The sequence below is a fragment of the Aulostomus chinensis genome, chromosome 6, assembly GCF_037954235.1.
Source record: "Aulostomus chinensis isolate RoL2024-O1b breed Wild chromosome 6, RoL_Achi_v1.0, whole genome shotgun sequence".
NCBI classification, from domain to species: domain Eukaryota; kingdom Metazoa; phylum Chordata; class Actinopteri; order Syngnathiformes; family Aulostomidae; genus Aulostomus; species Aulostomus chinensis.
Window position 1 is genome coordinate 27,893,698 of NC_141325.1, and position 20,297 is coordinate 27,913,994.

General features: G+C 41.7%; 1 protein-coding gene across 5 annotated transcripts in view; it reads right to left on the reverse strand.

The window, feature by feature from the left end:
* Positions 1-346: 346 nt before the first annotated feature.
* mvb12bb (multivesicular body subunit 12Bb) overlaps positions 347-20,297 on the reverse strand; it is a 35,157-nt gene continuing 15,206 nt past the window's right edge. For 2 of the 5 annotated variants that reach the window (XM_086205490.1, XM_086205492.1), the window contains exons 7-10: positions 17,070-17,131; positions 4,753-4,808; positions 4,262-4,321; positions 347-558 (exon numbers count right to left, since the gene is read on the reverse strand). In XM_086205490.1, the coding sequence (XP_086061616.1) occupies positions 517-558; positions 4,262-4,321; positions 4,753-4,808; positions 17,070-17,131 (220 nt within the window). In that variant the 3' untranslated portion in view covers positions 347-516. The remainder of the gene's footprint in view (positions 559-4,261; positions 4,322-4,752; positions 4,809-17,069; positions 17,132-20,297) is intronic. The other 3 variants (XM_086205491.1, XM_086205494.1, XM_086205493.1) reach the window with 3 other exon arrangements.

Here is a 20,297-nt window from a genome sequence, read left to right on the forward strand (position 1 = left end):
AGGACCTGCTGAGGTGGCTGGCGTGTGGGGTAAAGGCTCCAGTGTCCCAGGGCGCTGCTCAGTCTTGCTGCACGCTGCTCATGATGAACTCTGAGACTGAGAGATAGTCCCGCTGACATCAGAGGTGTTTGTTTGAGTCGAGGCTCCTTCAGGTTCCTCTGCTGTCCCCTGACTGCTACTGACTGATGAGTAAAATATGAGCCAACTTCACAAACGGATCTGTTTTAAGATATACATTAGTTTTATCTTCAGTGCTTTAAATAACTCAGATAAGAATGGTTTCAAAAAAAATCGTACAGGATAATTAAGTCAGAAAATCCCACAGCACGTAGTGTAAATATCTGTGCATTTACAACAATAATTCAAGTCATTGACCTGGAATCCATCATCGTACAAGAATTCCTTGTTCTTAAATTAAAACACAGTTTGTGTTACTTCAGCCAGTTCCTTCTTCTCTTGTCCATCAGTTTATTTCTTGCCTTGTCCTCCGACATCTTCTGGGAGTTTGGAGGGAAGTTACGCAACGATGCTTCGCTCCGTGCTGAAGTTGTAGTGAAACTACACAGGAAGAAGAAATACATGAGTGAGAACGTACTGTTAAAGACGAGAACATCACCGGACTGCATTAGCTGGGGGATCAAAACTGTATAAATATTACCAGTTATTTGATTGCCATATCTTTTTATAATTGAACAACGGATTTTTAAAAAATTGCACCGTTATTCTTTCTTTTGGTGGCTTGAAATACTCAAGTGGCCCCTGACACGGTTGTTTAGAGTGGGGTGATGAGGGGAAATGAACCTACACTGCCCCCCTCTGGCACAACACCGCCATCACTGTTCATCACAGGGAAGGACGTCACACATGCTGCGCTTTTATTGCATTAAAGGCAGAAAGTCTGTATTTTCTGCTTAAATATACTGATTCTAAACTAATATTTGACTCATATCACAAATTTAAATAAACCATCATGTAGACAAAATAAATATTTGACTAATTTTTCTGCAAAACCAAACTTAGAAATCAAGACAGGTAATCCCATTTTTCTAAATTCTATTCTATAAATCTATATAATTCAGGATAATTTTTTTTTTTTTATAGAGCACTTTTCAAAAACAAGTTCCAAAGTGCTTTACATACAGAAAATGGCAAGAAATAAAAACAAAATGCAATCATAACAAATATTTTGGGCTGAAACTAGAAGTATTTTCATCAGCAATCGAAAACTTAACATCACAATTTCCCAGAGCCCAAAGTGACGAGTTCATCCTGCTTCTTTTTATCCATTCAGCAGTTCAAAGTCTATTAATTTATGACATAATATGACAAATAAGAAGAGCATTCAGATATTTAGGAGTTGGAACCAGCAAATATTTAAATTTCTTCCTTGAAAAACAACTGATTATCAACATGGTGAGCAATTATTCTCTTTGTAAAGAAACCGAATCATTTTTGCAGCTGTACAAATGGCAGCTTTTAATTTGAGGTTAAGCCATTCAGAATTCAAATTAGTTGTATTACTGCAACACATCACTAGGTGATGCTGTATGATCACTGAAATAAGTTTCCAAACCTCCAACAAAAGCCACGATGCAACTCTGCCTGAAGCCGACTCCTCTCCATCAAAATACCAACTACCCTGATGTTCGTCCACTCAATGGGAAACTCCAAGTCCCCCAAAACCTGCCACATCTCATCAGGAGCCTGCGAGCAGTGATGAGATTCAGCTCCACAACACAAAGATTCAGCCTCAACATCTGGCACATCAAATAAATACTGCTGTGTATGTATATATAAATATCTGTATCTATATATCTATAGATCTATCTATATATCGATATATCTATCTATATATATAGATATAGATATATATCTATATATATGAATGTATATATGACTGTGTGTATGAGAGTGAGAGTGAGGGTGTGTGTGTGTGTGTGTGTGTGTGTGTGTGTGTGTGTGGATGATGGATGGGGGAATGGGGTGTTATCAGGGAGAGCATGTATCAATGTCTGCCAGTTTTACACACAGGCTGACAGGACAGTGACACACTAGAACATGGGCGGCAGTCACCCAGACGAGCCCAGCTTCATTTCCTGTCCCTGCTCCACTGCCAAAAATATGTGACATGTTGTCTTCATTAATTCCACCTCTATTTGGAGTTCTCCCTCTCACACCTACCCCTGTACACTACTCTCCCTGCATACATTCACATGGAACCACACAAACACACTGATAGCTCGCTACAAATACTGAAAACCCATCATACGTAGGTGCTAATGAAAATCTTGTCATGTGTGCGTACACACTTCCCTCCACCCGAGCGTTCTCCCTCTGAAAATCATTAGCCAGCCGCCAACAACATTTTTCAGCAGAGCAAACTACATAAAGACGTCACTTTAAATCGCTTACTAATTAACACTTAAAAAGACACAAATTAGATATGCGTGGCTAAAAGCAATTATAATATCCGCAAGTTTTGCGAGTCATTTGGGAAATGAAAAGAATGCCTAATTGCTGGAACCAACATCATCGGAGACATGGTTTAAGTGATGCCTGTTAGGAAATGCTCTTATCTACAACTGTGGCTGTGATTACAACAGTTTTCCTCAATTACATGTGCATATGTAGAATTCTAGAAAGTACATCTCTTTCATGAATCTATATTTTTAATGGGTTTAGAAATGAGGCAATTAAGACTCTGCTGAGAGCGCTCCTTGCTTCCTAAAGAGACGAGAGAGAAAAAGTCATTGCACGGACAGTGACCCCTCCTGGACAACAGGAGGAGATGATTTAGAGACTGGTGCTTGCACACTAAGGCTGGTTTTCTTAAACCTCAGTGTTGTGTTTTTTTTCTTTTTTCTTTTTAAATTATCACATCAGAACGAGCTGCCTGGAAAACTCAATTTATGGTGCAATAATGATTTAAAAGCAGTGCACATTACACAAAGAAACGGCATGCAATTTCTTTTTTATAAAAAGCGCTTATGTTCACCGTGTTAACGAGAAAATCAAAGCATATTTCTCCCCTTCTTCACCAGATATCACCGTGGGATAATAATAAGTGTAGAGAAGTAAAAATAACACAATGGTGAGGGATGTTTCCACTTGGAAACTAATTATCAAGCTAAGCTGTGACTTCATCCTCATCAGCCTGGCCCCGCCATTAATCTTGTGCTGTCGTCCACTTCACTAAATCCTGTGTGTTACACTATCTCACATTTACTTCATCAGCTCCAGCGCGGCTGTAATTAATGATTTCTCATGCCCTTCCCTTCCCTTCCCCAGCTCAGCTCACCATGTGTCCTCCTGCTAATCACACTCTCTGGAAAGGAAGGGAGTAAGGAAGGAAGGAAAGAAGGAAAGAAAGAAGGAAGGAGGCTAGGCAAAGAGGAGAGAGGAGAGGAGGAAAGCTGCCAGGCTCCCTCCACCCTGGACACACACACACACACACATACACACAATTAATACCTGCGCTGACAATGAGCTTCAATCAGATGACCATATGACAAGATGGCGACTCCGTGTGATTTGGATCGTATGTGACAGAAGACAGAGGCAGAGAGCAGAACAGACACCCGGTTTGATGAGGGAGTGTTTGCTCTGTAACACATCTCAAACCCAACAGCACCTGTTCTTTTACAGTGGTCTGTCACTTCCTGGCAGTTCTGATACCAAGATACCGTGCTAATGAGAGAGAAGGGGGGTTGTCACTCTCTTTAAAGCGCACGCACACACACACACACACACACACACACACACACACACACAGACTTGCTCTCTTTTGCTGGCTCTCACAAACACATGGGCTCTTAAGAAGGAGCTGCACGCAGGATTTTCTTCCTATGAATGCCTGCAGGCTACAGTGTTTCATCAGAAATGGGGAGGAAATTGGAGCGCTTCCACTTCCTCCACACGATCAAACTTTTTCAGTGCAGCTGATTAGAAACTTAAGAAAGCTAAACGCTCAGAATACGGCCATCATTTTGAACAGAGGAGCTCCAGAACCACTCGGGAGAGATGCTAGATTGAGCTGTTCGAGAGGAGGCTTGGGGAATAAAAGTCAAGTGTTTTGGAACAGGAGACGAAGCTTTTAAGAGAGAATGGCTGCCTAGCCAGGCCATGCTTTTATTCAATTGGGGCTTAGTGGAGCCAACAGGGCCTCGCTGTCTCAGACACTTAATTACAACCCCAAGACTGTTTGCTTTGCATTCTGGGCCAGCGGCGGCAGCGGCAGCCGAGCGTTGCAGCCTCTACTCACTTCCTCCTCGATCTCTGCCAGGGATTTGATCGTAATGCCCATTAAATTGACTTGCTGCATCTGAAATCAAAAGCATGGAGAGGAGGGAGAAGAGAAGAAAAAAAACACACACACACACACAAGAAACATGGCGGTTAGGCTCATGGCTAAGTAAGCATGCTTAAAATCTTTAATCCTCTCCCTCTGTGTCAATACAAACGGGGCTATAGTGACAACCGCCGCCAGCCAGCCAAATGGACTGCATTGAGCCAGCTCTGCCTGACTGCACGCATTCATCACTCAGTCTGGACCAGAGCAGGCGAAAGGAAAGGAGAGGAGAGGAAAGGAAAGAAATGACAAGTAAGGAAGGGAAGGAAATGAGAAGAAAGGAAAGGAAAGGACCAAATATCATGAGTGTGATGCAGCCTTTGGTGGCAGGACAAGTATCTGGTCTGACCCTCTTTATACTAAATGTAATTTTGCAATAGCTAGTATTTTTTATTTTTTTTTACCTCTTTGGGTTCATCACAGAACTTCTGGGAGATCATAAAGGGCACATCATCCAGGGCTGGAAAAAAATGAGGAAAAAACACAATATGACTTTTATACAAAAGAGCACAACTCCTTTTTCTTAAGTCTTTCAACAAGACTAAATGTAGAACAGTGGCGCTATCAACATCCCCAGGCTCTCCGGCACCTCCCCTCCTTCCGTCTTTGGAGAGCAGATGAAAGGCTTTTTTTTTTTTTTTATTCCGTGTTGTATTTGAACACCTCCACACTCTCTCCTCCAAGCAAGCCCTTCCCAACCCTCTTCCAGTTTAATTACGCTTGATTATTCCCGATTCCGTCTTGTCTCCGAGATGTTCACCTCACAAACAAAGACACACTCATACTAGGCACAGAAAAATGGAAAGAAGAGAGACAAAACGTTCACCAGATATCAAATTTGCATGAAAATAAGCCGCACTGTTCAGCTGGCAAAAAGTGGATTGAAATGAGGACTTGCCAAGAGCGTGGTGGTATAATTAGCATTTGACCAAACAAACGAGCTTCAACAGAGCTATAATTAAGCAGGCCTGTAATTAAGTGTATGCCCTTTATCATAATGATCGTGGTTAAAATGGTGTGATGGCTGCCAGTTGATTATTAATGGTGTAACCCTGTACTGCATGCATCCTGCACTGGAATCAAGGTGTCACGACTGTCAGGCTAGAGAGCAGCCCTTTGTTTATAAAATACATTAGGGCCCAAATTAACACAGGGTGACAGGGGACACAAAGCCCCTCATTTACAGACTGAAGGGAAAACTGCAGCTGCTCAACTTCATTATGAAACTCCAAAATCTGGAGGTGCAAAACTTGCTGCCGCTGGCTTCGACAGCAGCCCCAAATATCAGGAGGCCAAACTTGCAACTGGTGTTCTTTTACCCACAGTCCATCAGGGCTGCTGGCACAGGAAAAGGAAATCATAAATGCAAGCTGTTGATGAGTCATCGATTTGGAGCCGAGGCTCCTTTTGGTCCTTCCCGTACATAGAAATATTTCAAAGTATGAAATTGTGAAATATCCTTCACTTTGACACTTCACGGACTCGCTCTCCTTTCTTGGTTATTGCACAGATCCACGCTTGGGCGCCTTTCCATACGTGTGTGTAGTACAATGTGATCTTTGTAATCAAAGCATGACCCTCACCCGTACAACCACAAGAGAGCTTATTTTGTTTCTTGGCTTCTCATCATCTACCACAGTAAAAATGTAGCAATAAAAAGCTGCCAGCTCCTGGACCTCACTAGTTTCTATCGACCAAAGGCCCTTCATACCTGCTTTGACCCCGCCTCATCGTGTCTTTGATTTGATTGACAGTATACTTCAGATATCCAATCACAGTAACCATTACTCACAACTAAGAGATAATCACAAAAGGCAATATATTCATAAGAACATCAATTCAGCCTATATAGCAACGAGGAGATATGCTCTCAGTTTCCTTCACTGGTTCTACCAGTCGATGTGTCAACATTTAAGTATTTACCAGCATTCCAGTTGGCTTAAATACTGTAGGCATATACAGTACAAGCTAAACATCAATTACTCTATTCAACCCTGAAAATAAGAAAGGTTCTGCGAGCTTAGCTGCTTCTACACCGGAAAAGATGAGAAAGGAGACTGAGATACTCCATAAAATAGAAATATAGCTTTGCTGTTTTTATTTTGAAGACAAGATCACTAAAATCTAAAATAAATCATAAACCGTTAATGAATTTTTCTTATTTAAGTCTTGGAGTTCCTTATAATGGCGAGCAATCGAGGTAGCCAATAATCACGCCATTCCTGCATTACTATGCGGACCAGCAGAGCCAAGAGCACCAGGTGAGCATGATTGCTTGTTTAAGCTCATAACAACCAGTGAACACTAACATGCTACTGCGTTTCTACAGAGTTCAGTAGTGAGAACACATTTGAAACAACAGCCAGGAACTGGACGCAGGGACTGTAGCTGCTGATGGATCTGTGCTGCACCGACAGATGAATGTGCATCGCTGAAGGCCGGAGAGTTTCTTTATAGCTCAAGGATTACATTTAAAAGCAGATCTCACTCTGTATTCCTCCGCCATCTATACTAGAGCGACTATCTCACATCCAGACAAATGGAACGGTGCTGGAGATGACTTGGTGGTAAGAAATGGATAACCCAGCGCAGAGAAATCCAAAGGTGCAAAGGGCAAAGATAATGTAAATACAATCTTCTGACCAGGAATCCCATTATGAGGCATGTTGTAGCAGCTCAAACGGCCAGGCTACAGTCCATTAACTCACCAGTGTATTGCAGTGTGAGGTACTTATTTGGCATTCGGAGTGTATGAGAGCAGTCAATATGAAAACGTCAACCAGGATCTTTGCTACGATGACCATGATGATGATGATGGTGATGATGATGATGGTGGTGGTGGTGAGCACAGAGGTGGCGTTAAGTAAGGAGGACCCTGTGGCTTGAGTGATTGTAGTGTAAAGAACAGAGTCAGCACAGGCCCCGTGTGGATCATTGCCTTATTAATGGCTCCGTCAGGTGCGATGAGCAATGGCTGCATTGTCATCTCCAGCCCCTGGGCACAGATGAATGGCTGTTTCAGGGCGGGAAGGGCTCCCTCGTACGCTGGGCTGAGCACTAATCCCTCACTCTTCCATTGTTGGATGCACTGTCACCCAGGACTTCAGCAGTGCCATACATTGCATTACTGTGGTTCTAACAGACACGGCCGTGCATGCAGACGCACCTACACACACGCATAAACCACACCGAGTTGTGTTCCGACACTGACTGATGGAAAAATATGCGTGGGTGATCGAGCATACCCCATATTACCTGAACCAAGACTCAAAGGTAACACTTTAGGAATGTTGATGAACTTTTATTTTACACTTCACTAATTCAGCAGAATTGCATTGATCTCTGTCTGGTACGATTACTTGAGCGAATCCGTCTAGCACCTGAATTAGGTGAGAAGTCGCTAGTCGAGGAAATGAGCTGCAAGTGCGAATGAGCATCTATTACACTTTCTTACGTGTGATTAATGTATTGTTAGGCATCCTTAAATAAGACAAACTAATAAGCTCAAAAATAGGTTGGAACTTCATCTGGAAGCGCTGAGATTTCACATTCCAAACAAAAGGATGTTGCCTTTTCTCCCTGCGCAGCCAGGCTAGACACCGCCGTACCTTTCCTGTCTTTGAGACTCACAATTTTAGGCGGATTCTTTATGCAGACCATGGAAATGCTATTCTGGTTGCAGACCCAGCGCTCTGTCACCTCTGCAGATAATGGTGAGTAGATGAACAGAGAGCTGGAGGAGGACCCCCGTATGCCCACTCACAGCCCTTAGCCGCACTCTTGACATGAGAAATGGTGCCCAGGCCTGACAGCATCTCGGAGACATATTGTAGTTTATTTTGTCGCCCGGGCATGCCATCTGTGCCATTCCAATAGAGGGTGTGTGTTCAGGCTGCTGTGAGAGAGAGGGTGCGAGGCTTCGGGTCCCTCAGTAGCTCTGCAGCCACGGCAGGTCATTAGTCAAATTGCCTAATGAGAGAGAATACAAATGGCCCCCTACCCTGACAGGAGGAATTTTGGAGGTGTCAGAGCTCCTGACCCGTGCTATGAGAACAGATGATAGCGGGTTGCTATTTTCAGATTCTTTTAATGACTACGGCTCTATGAAACCCATTCTTTTCCTTTTTATCTTTTCCCCGTTTTTTTCAAGCCTCTTGACAGACGAGGATAGAAAAAAATTTCAATGTGTTAAAAATCCTACTTGCAAAAGTGGAAGTGTAACTTTTGAATTATTTAACTGTTTACTGGGGAGTCAATTAACATTTTAGAAAGCGTATAGCATTGGTTCTAAAATAGATCACACACACCCAAATGATGTTGAGGGTTTCTGAAATCTATTTTTGTTTCTGCCTACCATTTACAGCGTGTTTCCCCAGTCTAGTGTACCCAAGCTTCTGCTGCAATTCTCATGACAGCAAGTCAGTTACACCGTACTAAAATATTAATCCCATCTTACCCGAGTGCTCAAAAATGTAAACTAATTTAAATGTTTTTTTAATGCTACTGTAAGAGAGTGCGCCTGGCATCTGCTGGATGAACGTGTTTTTTTTTTTCCTACAAGCTGAGAGGCTGCACGGTGCTGCTCCACTCAGGTTTAAGAGGAGAAAGTAGAGCTGAAGAGAAGAGATCGGTCGTTCGACACAAACTTCCTTCTTCAATCCGAAATAAAATATTATTATAATTTGTAATAAAAAGGTGTGTTGGCTTTCCTTTGGATATGTTCACTCATTTTGAAAGAATATCATACAAAAGCCAGGACTCCAACTTAATTACACATTGAACTGTAACAAATTCATGAAATGAACTGAACTAAATAGAGAAACCCATAGAGGAGTTTTTAAGTCCGGGTATTTGATGCCAGTACTTTTTTCTGTTTGGGGATTAAAGCTGCATATGTGTTTGATGGTTGCTTTGACAAAAAAAAAACAACTTGCTTAAATTTAGTGTTGACTGAAAACTTGTATTTTGGCGTTTTGTTCTCATTTAGTATGAAGTGTGTGAGAGTTTAGAATTTACACTCTTTGTGCGGTTTGACTGAATTATAACAACGATCAATAAGACAAACTCACTCGTTTAAATGCCAGGGGAGCGACCTGGCAGGCACCTCAAAGTAATTTCAAATAAAAATTAAAAGTCAAACTGCCACAAGATCATAGCCTTTCTATATACAACTATTCCAATGCCATAACGTCGGTGTATTTAGCTGGCAGATTCACGATATTAAAACTTTTTATAACCAGTAGGATGCAAATGGCAAGCTTATGTAGAATGACCCACTTACTTTTCCATCTGTGACAAGCAGTCCTTAAAATCTGGTAGTAGGAAGGGAGCCAGGAGGCAGTCCCAGTCGGGCTCTGGTCCATCAATCTTCCAGAAAGTGGGCAGAGCCAGTAACACCTATGGTGAGTTGGCCGCAAACACTGCTGCATAACACACAGTGCTCCGAGGAGGTGTGTGTAGCGTGATAACTTCCCAATGCAGGCACTACAAGACGGGTCAGATTGTGTTTATATTAAAGGGCTATTAAGTGTAAAATTCTTTGCCCATTTGGCTTTTCTAGCAGTACTGGGGAAGCGCTGAGATTGAGAAATCTCATGAAATTAAATGCACAATCAGACTTTAATCAGCAATCAGCCTCACGGTGTCTTTTAAGACACTGCCATGGCACCGGCGTTGATCCCCAGCATTGATCCCCAGCTGTGGCTGCTGGTAAATGTGCAGCAGAATGTGTGTATAAATGGGGTGCGCCTCTCTGGACAAGTGTTAAAGCTGGCAGAGGGCTGACAGTAAATTGCATGTGCCGGATGGGACACAGCAGAAGGCACAATTACACAAATCCCCTCTTAATTAGCGGTTCTGTGGGCAAACTAACCCGTAATGATGCGATGGATGTGGCGAACCTCAGAAATCCTAACAAGAAACACTCACCAGCACTGGAGACTGGATCATATGGCCCTGGATGCCCTGCTTTATTGACGACTGCGGGATCCTTTTTGGTCAGCGCGGCTACAGGAGTCGATTCCCATGCTGCCCACCACCCCGAGCCCTCACTGTGCTACTTGCCCTCTGAACTGTGCACTGTAAAGCAGTGGGACCTGCGTGGTTGCGGGTGGCATTATTAAGTTCTCCATGCTCACAGTACCAGGCAATGTAAAGTGGCATCTCACATGGTGAGTAATGAACTGTGCCAGAGCAGAAGCAGGAGGGATGACAGCCAAAGAGGCCTCCTTGGCAGCCACTAACCTGGGCATCCACCAATTTATCATCCCCTAGAACCAATCCACCAATGCTGCGCTGCCATTTGTCATTAATTATGCTAATAAGGACACCATTACTCTCCTGGTGAAACAGCCGACAGTTATTAGTATAATGCATTTACAGTTTGATGCATATGCATTTGCCATTAGTTTTACTGGGTATTATTTAAAAAAAGAAAAAGATATTTTCCATTCCCTCTCAAGCTTCTATACAATGGACTTTAAAACACCCACTCTAGAATACAGCGCAGGACTTCTCTGTACACACTAATTGACCATTATGAAACAATAAAAGGACCGTTTCTAAAACCACATTCTGTTCCCTTCACCCTATCTCACACACACACACACACACACACACACACACACACACGGCCCCATCCATGTAAAAAAGAAAAAAGAAAAAAAAAGCTGATATGTTTCAACTTTTTCAAAGCAGACTTCATGGCTCTAAACGAATCAGGCTGAGCAGAACTGTTTAATATAACTTCTGGGAGCCCCAGATGCCCTTTTCCAAAGCGACTTCATTCCCAGAATCTCATTGTGCTTTCTAAATCACACCACACTATGTATTAGAAGATCATTAATTACAAACTTAACAAGTCAGCAGAGCCATTAAAAGATCTTTAAGGCATATTTGACCATAAATCTCCTTAAACTATATTTAATGACTGAATTTTTGTGAAATATTTTTTATCAAGTTCTAATTAGATGTATGATAACAAACCCTGCTGTACATGGGGCAAATGAGGGAGCTGTGACAGGCCCATCCATTGAGGCTGTCCACGTCTGGACACTGGAACTAATGGAGCACTGCTTCTATCTCAGGGATGGAGGGAAAGCAATGAGGGATGAGACTCCAGAGTCCAGTATGGTCTGCAAATGTAAAGCCATTTAAAAGTCTCACATTTGACTGTAATAAAGGTTCAAAATGCCGGAGGGCCTCTCGGCTGCGGCCAAAAATTCCATTACGATTCATTCAGAATTGATCCCAAAATAATTACTGGAACCATCACACTGGGATTGTTCATGATTTGCAACCAAACCTTGATAATCCCGAAGGATTTTTGACACCAACTTTTCTTTTCTGAGAAAAGAGTCTTTCTTCTGTAAGAGTCCAGAAGAACTTTGTGATTGAAGACATTTGCAGACCCACAGTCCTCTTTGGACAAGTAGTTTTTCTGCATGTTGGAAATAGTTTCTTTCTTGTAGTTACTTCCTGTCTTGAGTCCCCATTCTTCTTCTGTTTCTCTTTGCTCTTACATCCTACCTGTTTATCGTCTTCACCAGGTTCACCCATCCTTGTCGGCCTGGGCCCTGGTCCCACTATTTCCTGCCTTGGTCCCACTATTTCCTGCCTTCCCTTGTGTTCTCTCACGTTTCTTTAGCACTGCTGCATTTTAGCGTGTTTTAGTTATTGTCTGCTCCTCGGTTCCATCTGCTTATTTTGTCAACACCTTTTGTGTCACACATTCAATTTTGTTTTGTTCCTGGATTCCCCGCCGGTATTTCCTGTTCTTGCAGTAAATTTTCATGTTAAAATACCTGCTTGCCAGCTGCTGTATTCTGTGTTTGTGTCCACCTGCCTCCAGCCACATTCTGGTATATGGTCACAACTAATATGATTTTGGAGGGGGAAAAAAAAAAAGTCTAAAACAAAAACAAAAAAATCCCCAAAATAAATGTTATCAATGCTACCAATGTTCTCCATATATACAGCACAGGGAAGGTAAAGTTTCTTTCATAAATATAAGAATATTAACACAGGAACATGAAATGTCACCACCATGCATTTTGTAATGTGGTACACTTCTTTCACACAGAATGAATGAGATGACTGACTGAGACTTGCGGAATGTTGCCTCATTCAAGGATATTCCCAGAAACAGGAACACTTTGCTGTACCGGTGGTCCAGAACATCCCACAGATGCTCAGTAAGGGACATGACAACAGGGGTGTTTTTAGCTACCAGAGACTGTGAGCACAACCTAGCGACGAGTGTTATCAGGCTAAAAAAATAAAGAAAACAAGAGCCTCATCCTGGTATCGAACAGCATTTATATTCCTTGGGATGATCTGCAGCTGTGTCTGATGTCTATGACATATATAAACCAGACTATAATCCCCCGGGATATTAGGTCACTCTGCAGAAAGCATTCACATCAGAAAAATGCTCACAGTCCACAAACACAGTCAACAAAAATGGTTTTTCATCGCTTCTCCAATGTACAAGACTTCAATGAATGCTTCCATGCTTTAGCCAGTGCCGTCCCAAGCCACTGTGGGGCCCTGAGTCAAATTTGGGGTTTAGGACCACCATAATAACCATAATAACTGTTGTATATTGATATAGTACACACCTTCTGTAAATGTAATAATCCAATTTCTTATCTGTTATTATGAAAACACTCATTAAAACTAGTTCTGAAAACCAAGTAATATGAAGAAATAATAATCCGTTAAGAGATTTGGATTAAGCAGTCACCATGGAAGCCGATACGTAGTTTTCTAAACTTCCACAGCAGCACAAATCTCTCAATTACTATTTGGCACATTAACTTGAATAGCAGGCTAACTAGCATTCAAATATGTCAACTAGGTTATCACCAGCTAGCTCATGTATACACAAAAACAAGTGGATTTGAAGTTCAAAAGATATTTAGTAACTTTCCTCGAGAGAGTTTTCTAAAACATGAAGCTAGCACAGAAAGCTAACATTAGCCAGCTTGTGAACTACCTACTTGCCATTTCCAAAATCTCCTTGACACCGAGCGTTGTGGGATCGAACACGTGATCTTTTTTCCTCATCATCTGCCCTCTTCAGCCTTTCACTGGCGTCATCATAACAAACACCTGTATGGTGATCCTGCTTTTAATCAGCGTTTTAATAGTCTGCACTGACGCAAGAGATGGATCATCTTGGCAAACTAGAAATGCTTGCTAACAGTGATATTTAAATTAAAACTTTCACAGAGAATAAATCTTGGAGGTATTACTTAGCAAAGTGAAATAGCTGTAAAATGGTACGTTTAATTTTCGAACAGTTTCTGAACTACACGCCTTGATTTCAATAAGATAATTGCTGGAATAGATTAAGCAAAGAGCTGAATTAAAGCAAACGTTTGACACTGAAAAATGTACAAAGCTTCAAATTAGAACGTCAGTGAACATGTGCATGTGAGTTGACGTTAGGTGAAAATACGATTCTCCAGCTGAACTTCTCTCTCTGTTTTGTCTTTTGCTGACCAGGGGAATTAAGAGGCAAAATGTGGATTTTAAGAGCGCTCCTTTCATGTCTTGATGTAAGCTTTGGCATTACTTCAGACATCAAGATCTGTTTCATAGAAATCCCATTCCATCTCTACTAAAAGCGGGGCAGTAAATCTGCCCATACCTCCCCCATAACACTTCCATAAATGATTCATTCAGCTCAGTTTAGCTGATGCAAAACAGAATCGTAGTGAGTTGTGGATGGAGCTGAGCTGCAAGTGGAGGACCAACCCTGCTGCTTAGTAATATCATTAATCTCTGGGACAGAAAGAGAAGAGAAAAGAGAAAGAAGAGAACAGCATACACTAATAATAACTTTTGTGTCACTATCCAGAGGTTGCGCTTTTTAATCCCTCAGCCTAAAGAATTGTGTTATTCTAAAATATAACCCCGGCGGTGCAGAAGCAGTTGAGATCCATCACGGTTTGAGATAAGAGTGGACTGATCTCCTCCTCCTCTGCAACGCCTCGCCCAGAACTACACAGGAAGATAAGATGGAACTTTTGTTTGAAACCTGATGAGAACCCTCTTAATGAAAGTGCGGCGCCAAAAATAATCTTTTTTCTCCATGTTAGTCAATCAAGAAATGGTGTAGTTGGGGGGGAAAAAAAGAGGAGAAAGAAAGTAATTTTGCATAATCAGTGAGCACCATCTGGAACAATTAACCAAATTCCACAGAACTCAGAGGATCAGTCATATTGGCTTATTAAAGATCCAGAATTATACAAGTAATAAATCCTTGGAAAAACGAAGCGTACCCCTGCCTGTCATGACTATTTTAACTTCAAATACAGTGGAATACTTGATAAGGCTGAAAAGAGGAGATTAATATATGCAAATTATGTGGAGCATTTAAAAGCCCCCCAACAACCGTCTCGTTTTTTTTTTTTTTCTGTCTCTTATTACGGGGCTTTATGTTTTATTCATACACCAACTCACCTGTCATTTCATAAACTATAATATTATGAGGGCATTATTAAACAGCATAAAGTAGAGCTTTAATTGGAAAGCTCCATTGCATTTTCCAATTATTTGCAGCAAATTAAAAGCAGATGCACATAGTTTAATAAGAATTCTAATATTGTTTCCTGAAAATCAAAAATCACTGTCATCCTGCCAAGATATTTTGCAAACCCAAGTTAATTTTGAGCCTTCTATTTTCTTCCTCCTCCTCCTCTTGCGAAGGATGAATTGTCTCGTGTCTGTTAATTGAGGTTCCTCTAATGGATCGGGAAATAATTGCTCTCCATATTACGTTAGATCAGGGCCAATGTCAGGATTTATTTTTGATTAATGCGATAGATATGTAAATGTATTACCTTTTATTAGGTTTACGTTTTTATCAGGTTTATCAGGTGAAAACTATACACGACAGAATTAATGTCTCATCCCTTTATTTTAGACTATTATTCTGTTTTTTTTTACAACCTTTCTATACGTATAATCTTTAAGACACATTTCATGGATGCAAGTTTCAGTATCTTTAAACTATACTGTTTTTTTCCTTGTCTCTTTTTTTTTTGTCAATATATGACAGAGCTAATTGGCAAAGGGACTTGGCGTGGATCAAAGCAATGCTGGTGAAGAACAGCAAAAGGTTGAGGCTGCTATGAAAACTTGATAACTCTTCAAATGAGCTTGAACTGTCAAGTGAAAGAGGGATGAAAAATAAATGTGAATTAGGTTTTAATATTCTGGTAATAAATGTCAAAGCACCCGCACATCACATCTGTACATGATGTGACTGCAGATGACAGATTTCCCTGACATGTTACCTCTCCTCCCCTCAACTCGCTCTTTTTTTGTGTTGGGCTTTTTGTTTTGTTGGGAAGTGACGGAGGGTTTAATCAAGAAAGCAGGCAATTCATCAATCCTAAAGAAGGCGCCTGTACAACCCTGACAGAGCGCACATGGTTTTAGACCAACTCGAACCTGGCCAGCTGTCAGCCCACACAAACACACACGAGGACACACACACCAGAGCCACCACTACACTAACAATTAACACAAATAGGCTGCTGGCTACGACCTCACACTTGGTCTGCAGGCGATTGCGTTGTTAATGAAGGGGAGTTGCCTTATCTCACATTCACAGTGTGACACTGTAAAGCTGACGAGTACAAAGTCGCAAGCAATAACTGGAGAACAATCTCAGGCCATTATCTTCTTTTCTTTAAAACCTCATGAAGGCAGAAGGAAGAGGGCTTCTGTGTACTTTCAGAGGACATTTTTCTGGAGATAAATGATGACTGCTGGCGTGTAACGCTGCATACAGCGTACAGTATATGCATGTGCTTGGCTGTCACTCACGCACCGTCCCGACGGAGGAGTCGCACACCAAATGCCACAAACTATCCAGCTATGCGTTAATGTCTGCTCCTTCAAGGCCACACTTGTCCTGACTAACTTACAATATCACTGTCATGGCTACACAATGATATATTAATACTTTTTATAGTTTGTAACTTTAAAAGGGTAGTGGTGCACAAAAAAAACGCTTTAAAATCCAGATGAATTTATGTATGTAAATATTTCTTATGACTCATCATCATCACTATTCACCTAGAAGGCTGTCTTGTAAAGGCAGGGCATCTTTAGCTTGGGTGTTGCTCTCTGCTGGAGCAGCAGGAGGAATCCTCACCACATGGTGTCTCTCTCCAGCTGAATAAAAACCCGGCTGCCTGATTCAACCTCATGCAGCTCTCGTGCTCTTGCAGGCTGGAGCGCCTCGGCAGAGTCCCTGACTTGGTGGCTCTGAGGCTGTCATAGCTTAAGCTCTGCTTCTAAACGAATTAGCCTTTCTTCTGTTTTAGTCATGGAGTCGCTGTACTGTAAGTTGACTTGCTCCTTGACAAAGAGAAGGGAATCGCCCAGTGCAAGCATGCTACATATGTAAGTACGACGTGATGGATCACCTCTGACAGCTGTTAAATGTTCTTGAGTGTAATGCAGAGCTCCTTTGGGAAGTCACGTTTGCTCAGATAAGGAAAGCTCTGTACAGTAGTGATGAGATCTAGATGTTTGTAGATTGAGTACCAGAGAAGGTGCGCAAAAACAGTTTGTAAAAACAAACAGAAAGCAAAAGTCAGGGGTCTGTAACCTTGAAATTGGCTCCAACTCAGTTTAGCAGCTCATTTGTTTATAGAGGAATGAAAAAGAGTGGTTATTGACTTGCACTTGTGAGACGATGTACCTGTCCTGGTGTAGCTGAAACTTCTCTGGCACTCGTAGTCCAGCCTTCTGATGGTCCCCCTGCTGGAACAAAGACAAAAAATAAGCTGTCAATCGATCAATCAATACAACTGTCTTTTGTTGCGCATCATATTAAAAGTTGCCATGTGTTTTCGCATACCTCATTTACATTCCGACAGCATATACTGGCATATGTTAATATTTAGCATAGCAGCATCGAGACTCTTCGCTTATACAAAGGCTTTTTATCTAAAGGCAAAACAGAGCTCTCAAATAAAAGGCTGAGTCTAAAGAGGAAAAATATGGTAAAAGTTAAACCGTGCATCAACCGCCCGGGGGCTTGCACAGACCTTTAACAGGGGTTTGGAGCAGGATCTTGTTAAGTCTGGAGGAACTGCGAGATTCCATTATTCAAGGGAAGTCTGTTTTTTTTTTGTTTTTTTTCCCTTTACCATTCCATGGCCTTGTATTACAGAAAACAGCACAGAATGCACTTTGTGGGCAGTTGAAGTTAACAAACCATATAAGATTGAAATCCTCATCAATCAAGCTATCATGAATTACACCCTGTGACTCACCCCTACGGATCGATAAATCCACAGCAAGCAAGCGAAAGAAAGGAAGGAGAAAAAAAAATCACAGCTTCATGAGAGCTGCATAACATGACATGCTCCGAAGGAAGAATGAGCGGGAGAATGGCAGAATAAAACAAATGGGCTTATAATGAGTATGCAAAGTAGCTGGTGATATCATTAACAGGGGGATTGCTATGATTAGAGGACAAACAGACGCAATGAGTTTTTGTGTTTAAGCGCAGGTAGGCAGGATGCTGCAGAATCCCACTATACTATAAACAGCCCAGAAGGATTTTTGAAGCAAGCAGGTGTCAGGTTGCAAGTAATGAAGTGTGTTTTGCTTGTGTATCAGTATTTGGTAGTCTTACCAAGATCATCAATTATAGCTTTGGGAGATGTAACATAATTATTTAAGATATTTGAGGCTATGAACATATTCCGAAGGTGAGACCGTACAAGCTTTTGAAGCCTCGTCTCGTCAAATGAGATAAATAAATGCATTAATTTCCAGCAGGAGCAATAAAATAAAACTTCTGACTGGCTGTGGTATTTATGAGCTGAAGTCTGCAACTCAGATTTATTTGCAATGAAAGGGTCGACTTTCCTCCTTCCTCATTTACATTAGCATTTGGCCATGTTAAATCCAGGCCAATGGTGAATTTTTAAAAGGTTGGCATCAATCTTGTGGGAACGATTGCCATATTCAATGCCGACTTCTTTTACCTTGCAAAGGTTGATTCCACTGCTGAGAGAAAGGTATACATACATCTCTCAGGGATTGATAAAGTGGCGGGAAATGTCTCTTCAGGTGTCTGATCAATTAATACCCAGAGGAACCATCAAGAAAGAGAACAACGAAAACAAGCATTAACTTCAGTTATCTATTTATCTGAAGAAGTGTAGGTGGTACTTAAACACCCGCCGTAAAATGTGTCGTTAAAATGTTTTTGTAAAGGAAACCTCTAGGGTTTCTTTTCCCATCTGCTCGAAACACAAAACTGTCTCAGTCCAAATTGGTGATTTCTAAATACAATTTTAGCTACATTGGAGAGGCTAACATATGGCAAATCAATTAGACGGCTAATTCTTAAAACAAAAACATGGCAAGTGCATTTGCTAATCAACAGCAGTGTTGGGGCTCGCATTACGGTGGCCACTGGAGTTTTGACAACAATTAATCCTCATTTCAGGCAAGGAGAGCCATATTGACACATATTCCTAATTTGAATATTCAATTATAGTGTAGTTCCTCATCAAATTATAGTAAAACTGGGAACGCGGCCTGAAAGATTTACGCAATTACAACACAGATCAAGAGTCTTATGTTCCCATGAAATCTGTCCGAGTTAAAATCATGTTAGTGTGGCAAAGCGAACCGCAGCACCGAGGATTACTTGACAACATGAATTACGGTTCAACAGATTTTTTTTTTTAGGGTGTTCTTTATGTTGTACCATGTGGAATAAGGAGAGAGTTAAAAAAAAGAAGGATCGAGACGGAGAAGAGCAACCGGGAGAGACAGTGGGGACAGACAAGCCGTAGTCAGTGGAGAGGTAAGATGAGGATGAGGGTAATATCAGTGAAGAGCCAGAGCTGCGATACAGAGAGCTGCAAGCTCTTGTTTTGACACATATCCAGCCTTTCCCGTGACAACATCCCCACACCTTCCTCTATGTGCTGACAGTGCTGCTTTGTGGGAGCTGCTTTCTCACCCATCATTATCCTCCTTTAAGCTCAGTGTCAGGTGTTGAAAAGAGGATTTCTCTGAATTTGGTGGCAAATCACGGAACAGTCTGAGCCCATCAGATCTTAGCTGATCATTCGATCATTCCTGGCACAGCTCCCAATCCTTTCCCTTGATCTGAGCTACTTTTTGCAACTTTCTTGAACACAACAAAGTAATGAGTAACATTGAGCTGGAAAGGATTGTTCTTCCAACACTTCAGATGGGAGATCTGTCAGGCGACACACCGACAGTCACCGTCTCTTTCTCTCAAGAGTCGTGTGCGGTGGGAAGTCTTGGTTAACCAGCCAGCAATGTAAGCTGATACAATACTCCTACAGAGCTGCAAACTGTCACAGGTAGAAGACACGGCAATCCAAAATGTATTGATATGAACGCCAAATCTGACAATGACGACTCTCTAGGTTTCACATGTTGAGGAAAAAAACAAAAAAAAACAGCTTTGAGTTGACAGAAGGATATTTGGTCATGACATTTTTATCACGATGCAGTTTGATTTAAAATGTCTCTGTACATACTAAAAGCTATTATTCTAAGAGAAATGCCAAAAACCTTGATTCTGAGTGAAGCACAAGAAACTGCAATATTAGGACAGGGCTAATTTATGCCAGCAGTCAGCGTAGAGGTCAGATATCAGCCTCAGCAATGACAGATTTATCAGGAGAACAAATGGCACACGGTGGCCAGGAGAAGGAAGGAAGGAGGGGGACACTTTGCTGGACACATTTAAAGACTGCGCGGATGCTGCAGGTTTTTCACATTATGAAGTCAGGGAGTGGCTGATACGGCCACTCTTGACAGGGAACAAGCCCAAGTAGTTGACATCAGGCTGCAGCTATGAATCACGACGCACCGCCGTCGCTGGTTAAGATGCTTCTTACAAACTTGATCAAGAGACATTACAGTTCAG